Source organism: Stegodyphus dumicola, chromosome X2 (assembly GCF_044657685.1).
Source record: "Stegodyphus dumicola isolate Sdum_Otavi_A_Nest chromosome X2, ASM4465768v1".
Taxonomy (NCBI): Eukaryota; Metazoa; Arthropoda; class Arachnida; order Araneae; family Eresidae; genus Stegodyphus; species Stegodyphus dumicola.
In genome coordinates this window covers 134,388,809-134,412,514 of record NC_140781.1, presented here as the reverse complement: position 1 = coordinate 134,412,514, position 23,706 = coordinate 134,388,809, and the positions used below count along the sequence as shown (strand labels likewise).

Below are 23,706 nucleotides of genomic sequence, written 5' to 3'. Positions count from 1 at the left end.
ATATATGCATTTATTCTAGATTGTGACATTTTTAAACATAGATCTTCGTTTTATTTTTGAGTTACTAATTTCTTGATATCTTCTCATTTCAAAGGTCAATGAAATTCTTAGTATTACTCATACAAATTACGCTTTATGTTTTAGTTATGAAACTACAAGTGCAGCTCTAGCGTTTATTACACATTTGTTGGTGCGTCATCCAGAAGTCCAAGATAGAGTTAGAGAAGAAATCAACCAGTATTTGAATTCAGATAAAGTAAGTAAACAACTATTTCATTGACTGTTGATAACGGCAATTTCCTAATTTGATCTTGTTATGCAATTTTGAACACATTCAAGTTTTCAGACTTTTCGGTCTTTGAAGTAAGTGTCGTAATCAGTTAAACATATTAGGATGCATTAGGATTTATTCTTGCTTTGTTTTTATATTAGTCTGTAAGTCTAAATCACAGTTGCGGTCCTAAATACATGCAGAAATTTAGTTTCAAGGAAATATCATCTTTAAGAAGAAGAAAAAAAAAAAAAAAAAAAAGAAATATCAGAATAATCAGCATTATTCTTTAAATGCATAATGTTTCATAAGTTATTAATTTATTTTCTGAGGGAGGCGAACACTTGTCAAATTCAGTGAAAATGAACGAACAAATCATTCATTTAGCCATTTCATCGCCTAAAATATTGTTGCGTGCGTACGGGTTCGTAATAGATTGAATGCACACAGGTCCGATGATAGGTTAATAAAATTTATTTCATCAAAAGAAACACTTCAAAGTTCTGGAAATTTCCACAGATATACTCGTACAGTATCACAGACTACAATCGGTAGTTACACATCCAACTACTAAGAACGTTAAACACAAGGCAATGCAAAGCCCATCTGAAGAGAAAACGGACCTAAAGGTATCTCAGTACTCTGATCTCACACTGAACTAGCAACTCGCAACAATAACAACAGAGAGCAGATGCAGTCTCTCGCGTTATATACTGTCCACCCGGCCACTAACATATTTCTGGTACTTTCTGCTTCTCGAAATTACTGGAATTCAATATGAGTGTCAAATTACGGTTGCAGCTAAAATAGTGATCACTTACATTTATTCGTTTACAATGCTTATTACGATGGTACAGGGACCGGACCAAAATGTCGCCAAGTTTAGCGACTTTTAGTGATTTTTCGCCATATTTGGCGATTTGTACCAGCTTAGTGATATCTCAATAAATTACCGAGATACCCATTTACTCAATGTTAAATGAACTTGCCCCTGTAGTCTTAGTCTTCCGGCATAGCTTTTCTCTCTAGATTTTTCATATTACATGAAGCTGAAAAATACAAGTTTCACATATATTTGCACTAAAATGATATATGTAGAAAATTCGTTACAATAGTCAAGAAGATACACCACAGGGGACGACCGATATTATGGCCATAAAAAAGGGGAAAACACCCGACAGGTGACAGGTGACAGGTGACGGAGGACGGGGACGCCTAGCGTATAACATAGGTAAACAGGCATATGTGCTACGTCCTCCACTATCTCGAAGAAACAACTCGCTGGAGCCCCGTGAGGCTGCACCTGGAGTAAGACATTCAACATACAGCCAAGCTTTACGCGGATTGGAACCCACATATTTAGAATCAGACTGCCGTTCAGTGTCCGTTAACCTCTATACATACCAAGGCGATAAAAATAAAGGCCGAACTTATCGGCCATTTAGTATTCGCAATCCCTTCCCCAAAAAAGGGAAAATAAGTTATCGCAGAAGAAAGCTTACGCAAGTCGTAGCCACTCATTTAGATTCGGACTGGCGGTCAGCTTCGGATAATCACGTTATACGATCGAGAACGGATTGTATATAGTGTTTAGCCAAGGTATAATATCCAACACCACTCCAGCTCTCTGCCATTGAGAAAGTTTTGCTGCAAACCCTTGCTGTTATTACAATTCAGGAGGTATATTGTATAGAAAACAAAATTGCTTATGTAAACAATTCTTGGAGGGTGATACATGAGGAAGGGGAACGGACAGCTATTTCTATTACTCTGGAATCTGTAGACTGTGTAGTGGATTACTGTTCTGATACGATTGTCGACATTTCGCTAAATATGCAGGGTGGCTCTCTGGGCATTATTACAGTTTAATTTTCTCCAGAGGAAGATCTTTAAGCTCACCTCCTACTGCAGAATATTTTTAACTGTTACATACAAATTTTATTGTTAGAGATTCTAATTTAAAGCATGTAAACAGGGGTCTTCTTTTAACGATTATAGGGTACTTTTAATCCAAGATTTCATGAGAATAATTTGATTTTATCAAACAGGCCTGATTTATCGCCTATTTTCTCATCTGCTGTGCGTGGGGGTGTTACACCGATTTAGTTACATGCTCTGCTGGTTTTGGCTTGAACCCCCTTAAAACAGCTATCTTGGAGGAGTCTCTTTAATTGGCCATAATTATTTGCTCTTAAAATGCAAGGATTTGAAAGATTTTGGAAGTGATAAGGGTTTTTTCAGTATAAATAGACTATACTGGAGAATTATGATTAATACAGTACTATACTGGAGAATTGGGATTAATATAAGAAGCTTTGGAAAGAGGTTAAGCTCTTCCGGATCCAAACATGATGTAAATAATTTGATTCAAGAATTTAAAATTTTCTTTATAAATGTTATGAATAAATAGTTGAAAATGAAAAAAGTTAACATGAAACAAATTAATCGATGGAAACCATCTGTTGAAAGTTACAAAGGAAGAATTCGAGTCTTAAGTAAAAGTGCCCAAGTTTTAAGGGCTTAAATGAAGATATAAAATTCGTAAGAAGACTCAAGTATAAAAGACAACTGGCTTTACAGGAAAACTCTTATTAAAACAAAATAGAAGGTTAAAATGCAGTTTTACCTCGGGAATAGGCATTATTTTGTGGGCTTCGAATAAATTTAGAAAGAGAACTTTATTTTAAACCTCAATTGTCAGAGAAAAGAGTTCGCTGTTGTTTCTACAGAAATAGTTATGGAAGCCCATGAATCTTTCTCTTGAGGATGAACGAAGAAAACTGTAGTGCTGCGGGGGAGAAATTTTCTGCTTAATGAAATTTAATCTGTTATTGATAATTTAAAACTTAATTGTACACCAGGATTGGACGGCGTTTCGCTGGCTGTCGTAAAATTTTTATTTAATTTATACCCTAATTTTTTACCAACTTTAAATAATACATGCATGAAACTTACCTCGGGAATAGGCATTATTTTGAGGGCTTCGAATAAATTTAGAAAGAGAACTTTATTTTAAACCTCAAAATTGTCAGAGAAAAGAGTTCGCTGTTGTTTCTATGCATGTTTTTCCAGACATTTGAAAAGTCCGTCGAGTTACCCTTATTATAAAAGAGAAATCTGAATTCAGACCTATATGTATAATTGTTTTCGAAAAATTCTTAATAAGCTTCTGTCCAACAGATTGGCTCATTTTTATAGTTGTTAATGAAAACCTCTCCAGTAGATAATATGGCTTTATTAAACGGCGCTCGATTGACCACGCTTTCTTTGATGTGATAAACTTTATGAAATAAGTCACCTGATTTCATTTGATATTGGTAAAGCTTTTGACAGTTTTTGCTGGTATTCTCTCATGACAAGATTGCTTGATCTAAGGATTCTGCTGGAAATTTTTCAGTTATTGAAGGACTATTTTTCACAACAGAAGGCCCCCCCCCAAAGTCCTGCTATGCTGCCTCAACGTGGCGGGGGGGGTGTCACTGGGCGGAACGGGCGAAGTACGTCGGGAGCATAGCTCCTGGTAGGGCCACCCTAGGCGTGAAGGGAAGGCCGTTCCAACATGCCCAGCTAAAGCATAGCAGGTGAAGAACCCTCAGGGGATTGCCGTCTTGGTGATCGGGTATCACACTCCCGGGGCCCCAGTGACCTTTCCTCTCCTCTTGTCTAGCTCTCTCTCCTATTTTTCTCCCTTGTGGTTTCCTCTACTGGAGGTTGGGGCTCACTGTGAGATGCAGCTACTACTCTTAGTTTCTGTATCACCATGGTGAGAATACCGCCTATGCGTTTGCCGTGCATGGTGACCCGTAGGGTGGGAAAGGAGGATCCTGGCAGTTGAGGGGCGAGGTACTGTCCCCAACACACTGCTTTGGCCTCTGCTTCTACTTAAAACGGGAGGCACTTAGCTGTCCCCGCTAGTGTCAATCGGCTGGCCACTAGTCCTATTGGTCAGTGGCTAGGGGATAAGCTCTCGGAAGTCTCCGCTTTTGGGAAAGCCGACTGTGGGGCTTCAGTTTGCGTATAGGCCCGGCTAGCCCTAACACAGGGATCTGTGTTCCCTTGTTGGGCTCCATGGTGGGTGGGGCGGTCGGGCCCGAAACCTTCTCTCTTTTCAATATGAATACTTTAACTTCTCCTAACCATATGGATGCGAAAAATTCTGGAGCTGCTAAAAGAATTTGTACTTCGACCTTAATTAGCACAAACAAATGTCCAAAGTTCTTAGTTATCACTGGTGAGCTAGAAAAATCTATCACCATTCTTCATCCATAAGCATATTGTGGCCTCAGCAGGCGAGCCAAAGCACATAAAAAAGCTCCGTTCAGGATCTCTGCTCATCGAAACTACATCTGATGCACAATCTTCCTCTCTCCTAAAAATGACCAAAATAGGGGAGCATTCTATTACTGCATCCCCACATAAGTCTTTGAACACGTCAAGAGGTGTCATTTCGGAAATAGACTTGATATCAGTCTCTGAGGATGAACTTTCAAAAGAACTCGCCGAGCAAAATGTATGTGGCGTCCGCCAAATAAAAGTCCGTAGAGACGGGCAACTCGTCAACACAAAACTTCTTATTCTTTCTCCTCTCCAGAGCTACCGAAAGCCATTAAGGCAGGTTACCTGAATTGCCCCATCAGACCTTACGTGCCGAACCCACTGCGCTGCTTCAAGTGTCAACGGTTTGGCCATGCGAAGGCCGCATGCCGGGGAAACATGGCATGTGCTCGCTGTTCTGCAGGAGGTCACGAAAGTCAGGATTGTGTAGCTGATCCAAAATGTGCAAACTGTCATGGCAATCATCCAGGATACTCACGAAACTGCCCTAAGTGGAAAGAAGAGAAAGAAATACAGCATATTAAGACTACAAGAAAAATCTCCTATCCTGAAGCTAAGAAACTTTTTAGCACGGGTCAGTCAACAGCAAATGTGTCCTATGCACAAGCCACTAAATCATATCGGTCAATAAGTACACAAACATCGCATAGCACACAGAAGAAGATACCTGAACCAAAAACAAATGACAAAGAAAAAGTCTTTCTTCTATCTCCTCCCAAACAGACAATAGAAAGTCGAGAAATAAAAACACAAGAAACAGAGTTCAAAAAAGAAAATCAAAAGCTCAGAAAAGAGAAGCTCAAGCCGAAGCTCTATTGAAGGGATCTTTTCAGACTTTATCGAATCTGAGATGGAAACAGATGGAGGCGGAGATCTCTCGAAAAATGTTCTACCTCATAAAACAAAGAAACAGCATCGAAGCAATAAACATTCCTAATGGCTACTCTCATTTCGTGGAACTGCCGGGGCTTCTATCAGGGTATTGATGGCATTAAGCAACTTATTAATAAATATCGACCTATTTGTATAGCGATACAAGAGACATTCCTCAAACCTGGTAATTTTGCAAAGCTACGTAGGTACTCGATGACAAGAAAGGATAAGACATTCAGTGAACGCGCAAGTGGTGGTGTCTGTCTACTCACCTTAATTAATTGCCCTTCGAGTGCTATCCCTTTGGATACTCTTCTCCAAGCAGTTGCAGTACAGTTGAGCATTCGAACACTGACTACTGTCTGCAGTATTTACATCCCGCCTAATGAGAATATTAATTTAAGAGATTTAGAGGATCTAATTGCCCAACTACCAGCTCTGTTTATTCTAGTTGGTGATTTCAATGGACACAATCCCTTGTGGGGTAGTAAAGACACCAACCCACGAGGAAAGCAAATTGAATAGCTACTCCACGACCACTGTCTCTGTATCCTTAACAACGCAGAAAGCACTTATTTTCATCAGCCAACAAGGACCTTCCACTCCATTGACCTTGCTATTGTTTCTCCACAGCTTTTGCCTTTTTGTTTTTTTAATGTCGAGAATTATCTATATAATAGTGATAATTTTCCTATTATCATAAGTATTACAGGAAATAGGAGTGTGTTTATACCTAGAACACCACGCTTTTTGTTGAACAAAGCCGACTGGGACTCTTTCTTACATTATGCTCTTTTTACTGAAGAAATAATAAAGAATGTGCACATTGATCAGGCTGTGAAGATCATTACAGATAAAATTATTCAAGCAGCTGATATATGTATACCAAAAACGTCGGTAAAACAGCCAAAATACCCAAAGCCCTGGTGGAGTCCTGAATGCCAGGACGCCATCAGAAAACAAAGGAAAACCATTTTTCGGCGATATCCTTCAGAATCAAATCTCTTAATATTCAAAAGGGCTAAAGCAAAAGCTCGGCAGGTGCGAGGTAAAAGTCAGAAGAATTCTTGGATCTCGTATGTGTCTTCGATTAGCTCTTCAACTTCGAGTAAGAAGGTGTGGGAGAGAGTCCGGAAAGCGTCCGATATCTACAAAGAGCACACACTTTCCATTTTAAAGACAAGTGGTGAAACAGTTACTAGTAGGGAAGAAATTGCCAACGCTATTGGACAGAGTTTCTCAGCCGTCTCACACAGTAGTAACTACCCTCTTGAATTTCTTTCCGCAAAAAAATGCATTGAAAAACAACTAATTAATTTCAACTCTCCCAGTACTGAACCATATAATCAGGATTTTACTGTGTTTGAACTGAAAAGAGCTCTGCTGCAGACAAAAAATTCATGTCCTGGTCCAGATGATATTGCCTATCCTATGCTGAAACATCTTCCTTCCAAGTCATTGGCAACCATCCTCTTTCTCTTTAATAAAGTATGGAAGGAACAAGTCTTTCCAAATGACTGGAAAATAGCTTTTGTCATCCCCATTGTTAAACCGGGAAAAGACCCTACTAATCCGTCGAATTACCGTCCCATCGCCCTTACTAGCTGCCTCTGCAAACTCTTTGAAAAGATGGTCAACACTCGTCTGGTTTATTATTTAGAGACAAATAATTGTATCTCCCCTTATCAGAACGGTTTTAGAAAAGGAAGAGCAACTATCGATAATATCCTACTCTTAGAAACAGGTATCCGTAGAGCGTTCGTTAGAAGAAATCATTATGTTTCCATTTTCTTTGATATAGAGAAAGCCTATGAGGAGATACGGTATCCTTCGTGACCTATATAACAATGGTTTACGAGGAAACATGCCGATATTCATCAAACATTTCCTACAGGATCGGAAGTTTCATGTGAAGATAGGCGATACACTTTCTGACATGTTCCATCAAGAAGAGGGCGTTCCGCAAGGAAGTGTATTAAGTGTTACATTATTTAGTATAAAAATTAACTCTATTTTAAAACAACTGCCTCCAGCAGTCCAGGGTATGCTCTATGTCGATGACCTGCAAGTCAGTTGCCAGGGAGAAGACCTGACAGACATCGAATGTAAATTGCAGACTTCTCTCAATAGAATTGTTAAATGGTCACAGGAAAATGGTTTTAGATTCTCTACTCAAAAGACTGTGTGTTTATATTTCTGTCGAAAGAAAATTCTTCACCCTGACCCCGAACTTTATCTGCAAGATGTGCCGATTCCTGTAGAAAAGGAAATAAAATTCCTAGGAATGATATTTGACCATAAGCTTACGTTCCTCCCCCATATTACATATCTAAAAAAGAAATGTTTAAAAATTATGAATATTCTGAACGTACTGTCAAATACTTCTTGGGGTGCTGATCGAAGCTCAATGCTTCTTATATATAGAGCTCTTATTCGTTCGAAACTAGATTATGGATCAATCATTTATGGGTCGGCAAGGCCTTCAGTATTAGCCAAACTTGATCCGATACATCACCATGCACTTCGGATATGCACTGGTGCCTTTAGAACTTCTCCAGTGGAAAGCTTATATGTGGAAAGTAACGAGATCTCCCTGCGGTTAAGACGTGAAAATCTTTGTTTTAAGCATTATTTCAAAGTCTTATCACAAACCGAAAATTCTACGCGGTCAATATTGCTTAATGACCAATACTCCCGTTTATATCAGGCACGACCATCATGTGTCCCATCTTTCGGCTTGCGGATGAGTGCTTTGGTGGAGGAGTATAATTTGTCTAATATAGATATACAGATGGAGGATTTTTTTGGAATTCCTCCTTGGAAGGATTGGAGAATCCATTCTCTGGATACTTTTCGACACTGGAATAAATCACAAACTAATGAAATCATCTACAAGCAGATTTATTTTCAACATAGAAACAAATATAGGAAATATATCCCTCTATATACAGACGGATCAAAATCCCAGGATCATGTTGGCGCTGCTTTCGTCACAGAAAAAACAATAGTAGGGGTTCGATTACATACAGTTTGCTCTGTGCTTACTTCTGAGCTTACTGCAATCCATCTGGCTTTGACTTACCTTTCAAAACAAAAGTACACAAAATTTATTATCTACACAGATTCCATGAGTGCCTTAATGTCATTGAAAAATCACGCTCAATGTATTCATCCAGTTGCAATCAAAATCCTAAAGTTGAATCATTCTTTAAAAATTCGGGGATACCAGATTCTATATTCGTGGATCCCTGGACACGTTGCCATTAAGGGGAATGAATTGGCAGATATTGCAGCTAAAACTGCAACCACAATGTACAATCTTCAGATTCCACTAGCAGACATCAAAGGGTTTGTCAAAAGCAAAATCCTCAGCAAATGGCAGAAGAAATGGGATGACAGAGTATGTAACAAGCTGAGAAATGTAAAACCCACCATTGGATACTGGCCATGTATGGTTAATAGAAAGGAAGATGTCCTGTTGACCCAACTGAGAATTGGCCATTGTCGCCTGACCCATGAGTATCTTCTGAAGGGAGAAGAGAATCCCAGCTGCCCAAACTGCAACGCAGATCTGACAGTCCATCATATCTTGGTGGAATGCCAGAGTTTTGATTATTTTCGCCAAAAACATTTTAATAGTTCAGAACTGGACTTAAAAAATTTAATTGGAAAAGCACATCATCGTAATTTGTTTCTGTTTTTAAAAGATATTGGCTTTTATAATAGACTTTAACCTGTTTTTTAAAAGATATCAGCTTTTATCATAGACTGTAATCTGTCTCTTACCTAAGCTGGAAGTTTTTACAAATGACTAATTGCATTGTTACCATTTGTCTGGCGCAGATAACCTTGACAGGTTTTGTTCCAAATTACAATAATCCAATCCAATCCACAACAGAAGGATAGCTTTTACTATCTCATCTGAATCGTGTATGACATACTTGGACATATGAAAGGATGCCCTCAAGGGTCCTGCAGCTCGCGACTATTTTTGGAATATTATTATGAATAAACTGATAACGCAGTCTCCTCCTATAGGCTATGATTGATTCTGTTTTCTGGATGATCTTATGATTTGCATGTTTGATTCATCTCTGGAGAAACTAGGGAAGCTACAGAAAATCATTGTTACTTTGGAAAGCTGACTAGAGGTAGAAGGGACACTTTTTAATTCAGGGAAGATGAATGCTCTGTTTTTTCCCAGACGAGGAAACCACATAAGAAAAAAAATTAAAATATACAGATCATAAAATAAAATTTTCTTCGAATTTGACTTATTTGGGTGTTATCTTGGACAACAAACTGAACTCCTCTGAACATTTTAATTTCACCAATAACAGAACACGCATGATTTTAACCAAATACAAAAACAATTGAAAAGTGGACATACAGTTTTTATACTCTGATTACCTTTCTGTGCTTCAAGCTCTCTCCTGCCCGAATAATTGTAATAAAGCTTTCTTTGACGTAAAGGATTTATATATAAAAATTTTAAAGCCATAATCATAGTTTTTCATGCTTCAAGGTGCACAGAGGTTTACAGGGCAACGAGAGGGCGGATTCTTTAACGAAGGAGGCGGTGGAGCTAAGGAGATGATTGTGAGATCAATGTTTCAGGTTCGAGACAAGAGGGCATTTTTATTATGTTTAAAAATATACTGGAATCTTGGAATACATGTTGGATGAAGACTAGCAGAAGTAAAGACCACTTACGATTTTAAAAGCTAATAAAATGAAAATGATGAACGATATGGACTTCAGTCAGCTTGTTAGGGGAAATGGCCTCTTCCCACAATATTTATCAAGTTTCGGTGTCCAGAACAATCCATTCTGTAAAACTTGTAATGTAGTGGGTGATAGTTTGCATTTTCTGGAATCATGTGAATTGCTTGCTGATCTCTGAAAAGATTTTGTAATTATCAACGAAGGTGATTATTATTCTAACAGAAATATAAAAATCGCTCAGGATACTATGAAAATTATAAACAATAATAAGAATAGGATAAGAATAAAAAATTAGGGCTATCTTACTTCTTTTAAACTGTGTGAGAGTGGGTGTCATATGACCTTGCTTGCGCCTATACGTTTTACTTTTTTCCTCATTATTTGTTACTTCTTTTCACCCCTCGCTCTTAATGCTTTCTTGGGTGAAGCTAATTTATGGCTATGAAGTGAATTCACATACACTAGGCGAGCCACGCTGCACCCACATGTTCTAAGTAATTAACTAACCATCCAGAGCGTTATTAGAATAATATATTGAATATAATGAACAGTAATATATTGTATAGTAATGCCACATAAATTTAGCTTTCAAGTAGCTTACTGAAAACGTCGTAGTCACACCTAAATTGTTGCAACATTCAAGTATTCTAACTATACAGTGTGATTGCTACAGGTGCGTCAAACTTAAGATGTAAGGGGCACAAAGACAATTCAGTATCACATAGCATTGCAAGTTCCGAAATGCCTTCTACCCGAGTTACGGTTAAAAGAAGGAAAGAAAAAGAACAGAAACAGTAACATATTAGTGTAACGGAATTCATTATATTATAAATTCTACATTGGCTGAAAGCTACATATTACAGAAGGTGTGCGAAATGACATGATGTCCAGGAGTAGTCACACAGGTTTCACACCTGCGCCGCATGGAATTCCTCATGTTCTGGAAGAGTCATGTTGCATCTCGTATCTCCCCAGCAGCTACACAGATGGAAGCGAAGAGGTGTTCAACTGAATCAACAGGTGTCTCGTATACCACTGTCTTTATTTGACCATCATAGAAGTCCAGGCATGATATGTCTAGCGATCTAGCAGGATAATGAACGGAACTACCACAATCTGTTCAATGCTTTCCAAATATTTAGGTACTGGGGGAAGTCGTTGTACTGTGGGGGGGGAGCCGCATCATGCTGGAAACACACTAAGTGACGCACCGACTGAGAAACATGTGCTTCTTTAATACGTTCAGGCAGAACTTCACGTAGGAAGATCAATTAAGCCCTATTGTCCAGTACGGGGAGCAGAAGGAGGAGGTTAGCTACAAGAAGATGGTCTGCAAAAATACCAGCTCAAACATTGATAGGGAAACGGCTTTGAGCTGCACATGTAAAAAATGCCTCATCTGTGAACAGTAACGGACACAGCAAATGCATTATCTGCAACAATGTGTTGAAGATACCAAGTAGCCAAATTCTACTGGAGTTGATAATCCGCAGACTCGAATGCCTAGACGTGTTGCAGAGGGTACGAACGCATTTGGTTTCCTGACAGTGACCCTCCATACAACGGCTTGCGGCAAACCTAATCGTTTGGCTATCACCCGACTACTCGCAGTCCAATTGCCTTCTGCCAGGTGTAAGAAATTCTCCTCATTGTCTGAAGACGTCGTCGTTTGCTCTCGATTCATGATAGGTATCACGAAACAATCAGTCTCATCTAACTTTCTATGCAGGTGTGCAAAGATCGTATGATGAGGAGTATACCTATGCAGGAAACGTTCCTGGTACAAGCGCAGAGTGGCGCTCCCGCAGCTCCATACGCGAGATTCATGCCGGTCAGTTCAGCGTTTGAATTCTCGTCCATCCTAATGTCTAGGGATCTGATTCGCAAATGCAGACTTCCAACACGATTGCTGTGCAGTGGGCTTGTGTGATATTTTCCGACGAGTCCAGGTTTAGCTTGCAGTCTGATTCTCGCCGGACTTTCATATGGAGAGCTCCAGGTACCCGTTACCACCAAGAAAACATTATTGAACGACACCGTTACCGTGGTTCAGGAGTGCTCGTTTGGGGTGGAATTATTATGGGTTCCAGAACTGACCTGCATGTTCAAATTGGAATCATGACAAGCCAAATCTATCGGGACGTCATTCTGGAACAACATGTACGTTTGTTTCTGGGCGCCATGGGCGCACAATTTGTGTTTATGGATGACAACGCCCGTCCTCACCATGCAAACATCGTAAGCGAATGCCTTCAATCGGAGAATATCACCAGTATGGACTGGCCAGCATTCTCACCGGACTTGAATCCAGTAGAGCACGTGTGGGACATGTTTGGCTGACGAGTTGCAGCCCTTCAACCTCCTCCTACATGTCTACCGGGACTTCGGAGAGCATTGCTTTTTGAGTGGTGTAATATCCCCCAAGATAAGATCGATAATTTGATATTCAGCATGCCTAGGAGTTGTACGGACTGTATTGCATTGTCTGAGAGACATAGAATGTATTAACAATCGCACCAACCATGTAATATTGGTTTTTTGTAAATAGGTAATTTTTTTGGAATTTGCTCCAGGGAGAAAAACTCGCTAATTTTTTTAATAATATCAAACATAAAGCATCTTTTTTTTGCTCTTTACCTTTTGTTTAATAAATAAGCTTTACAAATAAGTCAAATTTGTTTTGCTTCTAACTCTTCCTTTGGCTGATTTTGCGTTATCCTTAATTTATGGACATGAGTGTATTTGACCCTCTACTAAAGTTATATTAGCACACAAAAGAAATCAAGCTATTAGACGCAGTAAAGCATAATAAATCATTTTAAAACATCTGCGAAAAACTGCTTTTTTGGAATATTTACTTACATTTTCTTTCTGTTTTATGAAAGTTTCGTTTTCATATAAACAAAACTTTCAGCAGCATTTCAAAAGGGATTTTTATTGGCAGACTCTTTAAAAAAATTCAAATATGAAGCAGTTCATAAATTCACATCTAGAGAGGTATGAACCTTGCTAATAAGAACATAAACATTCATGCATTTTATATTATCTGTCGTATTTGTGTTGTATTTCGCTAATATTGTGGATTGAATTTTAATTTTTAGGAAGCTTTGAGCTATGAAATAGTTCAAAAATTACAGTATCTTGATGCTGTGATATGCGAAGGATTAAGACTTTATCCACCTGTTTTCAAGTAAGTATTTCATTTTTTGTTTCTAAATAAGTTTAAGGCACAACTAACACAGTGATAGTGGACATAGAACGTTTATGCATTATCTTGCAAGCTTTTCTGAGTTTCATACCTTAATACAACTTAGGGACTGCTTTCAAACATAAAAAATATAAATTCTGTTACTTTAATAACATTTCCTTCAAAGATATTTCGATCTTGGTTATGACAAAGCTTGCGAAGGCTCTCAGCCTAAGTGAAGGAATACCTTGGTGGTGGAGTTTCTATGGATAAGTGCCTTATATTCACGTTAACTCATGTGGAAAGTCAAGATCATTAGACAAACAAGGTTAGGCTCTTCCCAATACTGTTGTCACATACTCACAAGTGTGGCAGAAAGAAGCCGCAAAGGGAGCAGTTGCAGCTAAGTAAAGTAAGAGTCAGTGACGTTACATAAACTGACATTACAGTAACAAACAAAAAATCACAAAATCTGCCATACAGCCAGCTTGCAGCGGCAGCTCCAAACAGGCGATACGGACTTAAAAACTGTACAGAAAAGCGCCAATTGGCGAAACAGTAAACCCGTTTGGCAAACCTACAGGCTGACGGGGAGAGAAGAATTTTCCCCGGCAGTCAAGTGGAACTACTTCAACAAATGTGTGCATCTCTGTTTTCGCCGAGATATGTGAACTTGGGTACTCGCATCTGTACTGTGCTCTGAATTTCTTAAGCCGTTATAATGTACCCGGCAACTGTTACTTTTCCTTATTAAATTTGATTATTAATTGTAACATGTCTATCTTAACTAAGATTTCGGCTTTCCTAGTTAATGTTAGGGATATTTTCGTATGCACGTGTTACTCACACGTACATCAAGCTCATTTGCGGGGATTTCAACCTGGCTTTGATAGTGGAAGCTAATGGTTGACTGCTTGGCATTTGTCGGGTAGAGATGCAAACAACTCCATCCTGAGTTATTATTTATGTTCCACGGACAAAGAAGTAAATATGTACACGTTTCGCTTAATGATCTATGAAAGACATATTTCTGAAAGAGTATTCGAGGATTTAATAATAGAATTTATAAGGATTTAATAATAGTATAATTGAGTTCCATTTCACTGCACCATTATTTACACTGCTGTACCTGGCAGCGCATCACATGAAACATATAAATTTATATCCATTTCTGCGCACCTTGAAGCAAATGCTTATTATGCTTAAAAAATTTATACAAAACGTTTCATGCTTTTTTACGAAGGCATTTAAGAATAAGTTTACTGATTTAGGTTACTTGAACAAATTGAATGGAAGCAACAATGAACATTTTGAGCGTGCGGCCGAGCGGTAAAGTCGCTGAACACTGGTAGTTCGGTCCGAGGTTCGAATCCCGCGAACGGGCTGGCTGCATGGGCGTTTTCGTGGTTTTCCCCTTGTGTAACGTGTATACGAGCCAGTTTCCCTTAGAAAGTCCTCCACGAAAGGCATCCCTCCCTTTAGGCAGATAGCCCTTGAGGCTTTGCCATAATCACACACACACACACATTTTGATCGTGCTTAAGTAGCAATTGAGAAGAAAAAAATCTTCGCTTCGCTTTCCCATTTAAAATTATGGGAAACTTTAAATCTTAGTTGTTAAATCATTATCAAAATGATAATAAATAGAACATGTTCCTAGTTGATATCATTACAATATTTAAGAAAATGAAGCCTGTAGCCTTTTCTGAACATTTTATACTAAAAATTTGCGAGCCATAAAACAGCTATATTCTCTAGCGGTCCATAATTACTTTAAGTCGCAAGTAATTTTTGTAATTAGTACTTGAATACAAACTGCATCTTAGATTGACAGATAGCTATATAAGTATTTACAATATACCATAATATAAGATGAAGTAGAGAAATTAAACTCAACCCAGTAAATGACACAATACGGTATCACTAAACTAATTATTCAAAAGTTTTAGCCATCATTAAAAGTGCACCACCACCAAGCATCACTAAGCATCCGATTGGCATAAATTTTCGTAAAAAGGAAAACCATGCAGAAGCACGTAAATGATTAATAGTGCAGCACATTTCCAAGTAATGCGATCTAATGAAGTCCACTCAGAGTGATGCAAGAAGAGATTACATAAATTTGCTGTAAGTCATCGGAAGTGAGTCTACTGCACTGGAACTGTTTTAGTTGCAGGTCTTATCCACAGAAAGTAACTGGTGTAACTGGTTCTTTACATATCGTTGCCAGAATATATTTTCTATAGGGATGTTTTCTTCAATTACTATATTACATAAGTAAATGAGATTACATTGATGCCAACAATATCCCGCATGGAAGAGTGGAATGCATCGCAAGGCCTTTTAGACGACTTCTATGTCTCTGTGCAACACCACGATGAAAACTTTCAACTTTTGTTAAACGCTCAGATCGAAGTGCACGATACACTGCCACACAGTTTTTGAATCTGGTATTATGATAACAGCTGTTATGCATGAATATTGCTTATTAACAATCTACAGTCTTAGTAGTGTAACGAACCTTCATACACTTCCAGAGTCAAATCCTCTGCGTGTAGGCTTCATTATTACTGCCTATAAATATTTAACTCCGACTGCAGTACCGAAAGGCTTGTGTAAAATCCCGGCAAAAGCATGGATGTTTCTAAATGTACAACATTTTTGGAACATGGGGGCACTGTAAATATATAGCGAGCTGAAAGTCCTCTCATCTGGTTTGGTAGTAGAAAAGAGGGTTGGGAGACCCTCAGATCGCCTCCCATGGTGCTCTCCCTAAACACCGGAGAAGTAGAAGTCCGACCTCTTTGAGGCTCTGGCAACCATTCTAACATGAATTATGGTCTCGACAACAAAAGCAATGATACTGATTATTTTGCAATACACAAGTCTAACATAGCTGCTTTTGTACTTATTTATACTTTATATTATATAGTATAAATTATGTTATATAGAGTTCCTTATGTTAATAACCAGTTATTATAATTTCTGTCTTTACTATAACTTCTCCTTTTCGTATTCCTCATCAGCATGCAAATTAGTTGCTAGTTTCTGCCAGCTCTATCAGTTGTAATTATTCGGTTTTGCGTTTCTCTCACCTATGACACTTTAATCTGACGCGGCAGTAAATTTATTGAGCCAGCTTATAACTTAGTAATAAATTATGTAGCCTTGGACTACTGCTAAACGTGTAAATTATGACTATTATTATTTTAATTTGTGTTTTCACAAGTTATGGTTATTTTAGCACAATAAAGCAAAAATGCAAAAATAAGTCGTGCATTTTAAGTTCGGAGTTCTGCTTAAATGAAAAAGGTTGATTTTATAACATTCCTAAGACATTGTCCTTCTGCCTCAGATGCACTAATAACTCGTTTCACGTCCGTTAGGGTTATAGGACTAAAGTAGTATTACCAGATCAAGTGTAACCCTGTAATGTCTTTAATTTAGTTTTCATAGTTGTTCTTAATGGAGATGTACATTTATAGCCAACAAAGACTATTGAAAATTATAATTCCATACAATGACCAAAACAGTAATTTCTTAACTAATCATGCACTGAATTGTTCTTTCTACAGCTTTGTAACTCGTACACCACTGGAAGATACCCAGTATGACAGTATTAGAATTCCGAAGAACATGTCCGTTCAGATTCCCATCTATGCTCTACACTATGATTCTACATACTGGAGTGCCCCTGAAAAATTTGATCCTGAAAGGTAAATTAAATTTCAGTCTTTTGACACTGTCATATAACCGTTTGTTAAGGGAAATTTTACTGCAGACTTACTCATTTTCCAATAGATACATAAAAACCTTTTATACAGACAAGAATCTAACTGCAGTTCACTAAGCATATCTATGTATGAATATATACATATATATATATATATAATTCAGTAATACCGATATTTTTTACAACAAAAATATCCGAATGTTATTTACTCGCAATATGCTGATGAAACATTTATATATATATATATATATATACACGTGCGTGAGTGTAAAATAAAAAAAAAATGGAAGTCGAAATTCTAACTTAATTTTGTAATTGCCCTTTAATTCTTTAATTTAATTTGGGTATTTTCTCTTTCTGTTCAAAAATAATATTTGCTCTCTAAACTGCTTCATTTCAAAATTAACGGCCTCAATCACTGGACTTTTCCCATAACGCTGGTGCTGTAAATGGTTTTGTAAACTGCCAATAATAATTTTAGAGCGTTATATTAGTCAATTATACTAAAGTCTAAACTAATACATTCTGAATTTTTTTTTCTCAGACCCGTCTCATTTACTATCTTATCGGCTTATATAGACTGCTGCTGTGCTACTCTTTTCTTACCACAGCGATATACGTAAAAAATCACTGGATCAGGCGCGATTAGTATGCCAAGTTCTCTGTGGCCGCAAATGCGAATTAAAGTAAAAGTGAATATTTAAATCTGCCACGAGTCCTTTTTGTTGGATTTACCTGATTTGAAATATTACTGTGGCATGCTTCAACATCTGCGTCATCAGCGACCTTTTAATTTACTACATATAGTCGACAAGCGGTATCATCATCCACCATGGGAAATCATTGCCTTAAAGTAAAGTTCATCTACAGAATTAAAATAAATATGCTTATCCTCACTTAAATTCAAATTTTTTTCTGCCTAATGTCTGCATAACGTTTCAAGCAACTCTCGAAATCCTTTTTTGTGTGCTGAATTCAACCAATGTACTAGAAATGAGTGAAACTTTGCTTGAATCATCAAAATAATTTAGTTAAGTAATAAAAGCTAGTTCATTCTAAAGGCTCAAAACTCAAGCTAGTAACCTACAGAATGAATAATCAGTATATCGAAGTTTCTGATTATTTTAAGTTCAGTGTTTCAGTGCTTCAGAATTAACTCAGCGTCTTTTTATAACAAAGTGCCTTAAACAGTGTCCAAGTGATATGATGCTCCAAAGTCGTTTGTTGTTTGACAGAATAAGTGTGAGTACAAGAAAATTTACACTGCTCCTTTGCCTAATCGCATTTGCCTTGCAAATTGACGGTATTTCTTCCTTTATACTGGATTTTTAAAATGTATAAATTTAATGAAAATATTATATTACAGTTTTATGTTGTCAAAATTTCAATTAATTATGTTAGATTAATTAAGTTGTAAGGATTATGTTAATTTTATTAACAGTTAAATTTTGAGTTAAAGTTCCTTTCCTGTCGATTCTTAACTTCAACTTACTACTTCCGGCCAGAACGTAGAATTTTAGAGTAAAATTCTTTTTAAAACTTTTCTAATTATTTTGAGAATGAAGTAAAATGTAAAACGTGAATGAATTAGTTATGCATATTGTTATACAGAATTTTATAAAAATTGTTTTTATAAGAATTAAATAGCAAATATTAAATGTTTTGATACAGTTTTGTTATATTTGTTAAAAATATTGAAAATTTAAGGAATTGAGTTATAATAAATTTGACTATGAACAATGTAATTATTAATTAATACAAAAAAGTAAATTGTATGCAAAGATAGAATATGTTGAGGGAATACTGCTTTAGGAACAGAAGCTTAATTTTTACCTCTATATAACTGTTCCTTTTACTCTGCTCATACAAAAAAAAAGTTGATGGCTGTCACTTTGATTGAATATAATTGTTTTATTTTATATAGAATTATTTTTATTATAATGGAATATTTTAGTGCAGTTCTCAAAGGTCGGTTACCTTATATAGGAATGGAGGCCTTGACAATTGACTGCCGAGAAATCTTTGGCCACTGGTTCAGGTACACACCAATCAGCGAAAGTGGATACGTCTACTTACAGATTTGTTTTAAATAAGAAAATTGGAAATAAAAAATAATAACAACGGAGTACCAATTTCAGAAAGAATTTAGAATATTTATGATGCTAAAAATGTAATTTTGAAATAAGAAAATTAGTGCGTATAGACTTTGGACTGAGTTCTGAAATTTTTATGAGGATTCTAAAAACAAATTTTAAGAGACAAGAATGTTTTCCGGATTGGACTTAAATCTTAATTGGACTCCAAAAATTGCCTTTATTCTCTCAAGTACAGTATTCAAGATTTATGTTCTATATTAATTAAAATTTTAACACAAAATTTCATGATTTATATTTTGCATATTATATTCCCTTATTTTTTCGGTTGTAATGGTTTTCATCAAATCGTTTCCTGTCCCCACGTCTTTTTCTCTTTGAAGGCGCTATATGTAAGATAAAATATATGCAAATCAAAATTCGAACTTAAATTTGTAGTAGCTCTTAACTCTTTATTTTAATATGGGTATTTCCCCTTTTTGGTCCAAAAATAATAACTGTTAATTATCGACACCGCTAAACTGCTTCATTTGAAAATTATTAGTCGCTATTATATAACTTTGCTATAACCTGATGATATAAATGGTGATGAATTTGAACTCAACCAGACAATTATAATTTTAGAAAGTTATTTATTAGCCAATTAAAATTATATCCAAATCGAAAGATTCAAGTTAAAACTTTGTCATGAACAACAAACACATTGTACTTGCTTCCAGCTTCTCGGTCTATCTAGAATGCTGCTGGGTTGCTCTCTAATTGCCGCAGCATATCAGAAATATAAATGTTCGCTTTAACAGGCGCGATTAGGTTGCCAAGTTATTTCTAGCAGCAGATGACAGTTAAAAAAAATGAATATTTAAATCTGCCACGACTGCTTTCTGTTGTAGCTACATGACTTCAAGTATGTTTATAGCATGCTTGAACCCTTGCATCATCGATAACTTTCCAATTTACTATATAACGTAAAATAAGTATGTTTTTGGTAAAAGGTTGTCAGATTTTTCCTCAATGCTGACCCATTTAGGTACTATATTTTAGTTTTTGCTGTTAAGTATGTTTAAACTCGAATTTCAAATTAGAGTTCTTACACAGAAAGACTTCATTAAGCCATCATCTCATACAAGCCGACAAACAGTGGCGTAGCGAAGGGGGGGCAAGGGGTGTATGAAGCCTTGGACGCCGCTCGCAAAGGGGCGCCAAATGGCCTCCAAACAAGATTTTCCGGAAAATTTCAGTTATTATTTTGATCGATTTCTGGAAAATATATTTAAAATTAATAATTATTGTAATATAATTAATTATTTAGTTTTTTGATTTGTCTGATATAATGTATAATAAAATGTTTGCAGTACATCAACCAAATATCTCTGCATACAAAACGTTCTTTCTGATAACTTTATTTCTCTATAATAGATATATATTTTTATTTTTTTAAAACAAAATGCACGTATACACGACCTTGTCCCGAATTTCTCAAACATATCCAGTTTCCAGAAAAAGATCCCATAGTTTGGAAATGACATTTTGGGAGACTCCTAACAGTTCAGCTACAATAGATTGCGTTTGACTCTACTGTAAAAGACTGATGGCCTTCCTGGCTACCGATTTAACTAAGTCATCTTATTGAGACATCATATATTCACTGCTACAAAGCATTCAACGCGTGCCAATTGTTTTTAATCTCCTACTGCAAAAGAAATGCTGCAGGTCGCTTCTTACTCCTTATCTAAAACGTACAGTTTTCGATGTCACAAGACTAAATTTGCATATTCCTACTTTGTAAATGTTATAATTTTCCTTTATAATCTCTTATATTTCCTTTTGTTAAAAAGGTTATTGATTATATCGTTATTTCCTACCGAACCCACAATATCCCCTAATTGTTTTGAGCAGTGAATGTGACTGCAAGATGTTACTCCGCAGTAGAAAAGAAGCGGAACCTAAAACTCCATTACAGATCTATAGAGAAAATGTTTTTACAAAGCTAGGAGTCGCATTTCAAATACTCCTTACTATTTCATTATAAAATGCTAGCTATGAACGTTCGTTCTGCAAATTAAAATAAATTTTGACATACTTATAATCAACGATGGGACAAGATCCCCTAAGTCATTTAGCATTTTTAAGTGTGGAAAGAGAAAAATTTGAAACTATCGATTTTGATGAAGTACTTGATAAATTTGCTTCATCCAAGGCAAGAAAAATGTATACATAGTAATTAATTGTATTAATGTATTATATTATTATGATTAAATATATCTACTTATCTATAATATATATTAAACTTTTAATTGTTTAAAAATTATACTTTTTTAAAACAATTATAAAAATATGTAAAATAAGTAATATTTTTTTAACTAATTCTAGATTATCGTATGTTTGATTTTTCCGTCGACACAGATACATTTCCGAATCCAATGCTAGTGTAGTTAGATAGTCACTATTCTTAATATATTTTAGAGTATTTTATGGCAGATTCAGCATTTTATTATTATTTTTATTAAAAACATATTCTATAAATTATATTACTGGAAGTGTTTTTCTTTTGGGGGGCGCCAGAAAGGTATTTTTCTCCGGGCGCCAGTTATGCTTGCTACGCCACTGCCGACAATAACGGCTTTGCAGAATGTTTTGATATCTTATTCTTTTCCCTTGATAACTTAATAACTTCCTAAATAACTGCACAAAATGTATAGGAAGAAATTTTAAATTTATTGAAATGAATAACAAATATTCAGCTACAACTAGCCTGTGGAGCACGGGAAAATAACAAAGCAAAATCTCCTCAACATGCGACGAAGGGAACACACCGGTCAAAATTACTTACAGAATAGTAATCACCGAGAGATACGCATCCTAGCAAAACAATCACAGATTCTGATTTGACGCATGGGCTCAACGTCAGTGTCATTCTTAGATTTGTTTCCTAGGAATAATATTAGTATACCTTGAAGCAATCCGTGCTCTTATCATACGAATTTTGGCTCTCATGCTAAAACTGTACTGTCCCATGCTCTTTCCAGCATCAGGGACATTACACTCATGTCCATACCTTAAGGGTAATTCAGAATCACACGGAAATTGAACTTGCAATTAAAATTTTCTTGCAAAGTAATTACTTGTAAAGTACTTGTTACTAAATTTAAATTACTTGTAAAGTAAAAATTTCACTTGTAGAATTATCGCACAAATCAAGAATAATATGCAAATTACAGGAAGCCATTAGATGACTCCAATAGTACTTCACAATGAAGAGAGTGTAAGAGAAGTGTATATAAGGAATTGTAGCAAAGAAGTAAAATTGTTTACAAGCGTTGTGGAAACCTCTCAGTGCTATAACCGAATAGTTATGACACAGAACACGCATGTGGAGGATTTTTTACTTTGTAGAATTATCGGTCACCTGGAAGGTGCACGTACTCAGATGGAAGTATCTGAGGAACATGTAACAGCCCAAAGTATCACATCTAGGCTTTGGTAACGATTCCGAAATGATGTAAATGTCAGTAGACGTTACAATACAGGTCGCCTCCCGACTTACAATGCCGAATGACGACCGGTGTTTAGCAGTAACTGTCAAAAGAAGCAGACGGAGCACAGCATCAGACTTATCTCGTCAGCTATTTTCATCCACCCCTACGACTGTTTCAAGGCAGAGACAGTGCACAGACGTTTGGGACAAATTATTCTGTATGCTCGCAGGCCTGTTAGATATGTTCTGCTAACAGCAACTCACTGTCGACAGCGGTTAGCCTAGAGTGGAGAACATGCAATCTCGACATTGTCACAGTGGACTCGTGTGATGTGTTCCGAAGAGTCCAGGCTTAGCTTGCAGTCTGATTCACGTCGGACTTTTATATGGAGAACTCACTACCACCAAGACACATCACTGAACGACACCGTTAACCCATATTTTACCAATGATCGAAGAAATTAAAATTTTTGTTTGAAATTTCTAATTTTGTTTTATAAATAGGTAAGAAAAGACAATAAATTGAAAAATATACGAAACTTTTATTTTCTTTGAGTTTACAGGCTGTCCTATATATAGGACGATGGTCAAATCCATTGCTGTGCAGTCACAGGGCAATATTTTCTTTCAAGCACATACGTTTGAATGGAATGGTGAAAAACAGCTCGAACATTAGCCATTAATAGATTTTTTACAAATTTTTGTTGGTTTCCTAATACAATTTTTAGATTGACAATGAAGCTGACGCCCATCAGGGATTGTCAAAAGACAATGACATGATCAGTTTACATTTTAAAGAAGTCCGGATTTCTCTGCTGCGCACATAACATTCTACCTTGAATGTTCTTGAGTATTGATAATCCCAAATAGCTGACTGTTATAGCCCGTCGATATTCTAGAAGATTAAGAGCTTTGGTTTCTTTCATATACATTTTACAACCATGCCGACCGAAACAGCTCACCATTCTTTTATCAATGCTTAGATATTAGTAAAATACACCTAATTGTTGTAAA

General features: G+C 36.6%; 1 protein-coding gene across 2 annotated transcripts in view; it reads left to right on the top strand.

Annotated features, from left to right (window-relative positions):
• The window catches only part of LOC118198670 (cytochrome P450 3A21-like), a 79,723-nt gene that overhangs the window by 44,165 nt on the left and 11,852 nt on the right, over window positions 1-23,706 (top strand). Inside the window, exons 10-13 of one of the 2 annotated variants that reach the window (XM_085810009.1) lie at window positions 145-256; window positions 13,306-13,394; window positions 16,967-17,107; window positions 19,111-20,603. In XM_085810009.1, the coding sequence (XP_085666135.1) occupies window positions 145-256; window positions 13,306-13,394; window positions 16,967-17,107; window positions 19,111-19,132 (364 nt within the window). In that variant the 3' untranslated portion in view covers window positions 19,133-20,603. Of the gene's footprint in view, window positions 1-144; window positions 257-13,305; window positions 13,395-16,966; window positions 17,108-19,110; window positions 20,604-23,706 lie in introns of those variants that run through there. The other variant, XM_085810008.1, reaches the window with a different exon arrangement.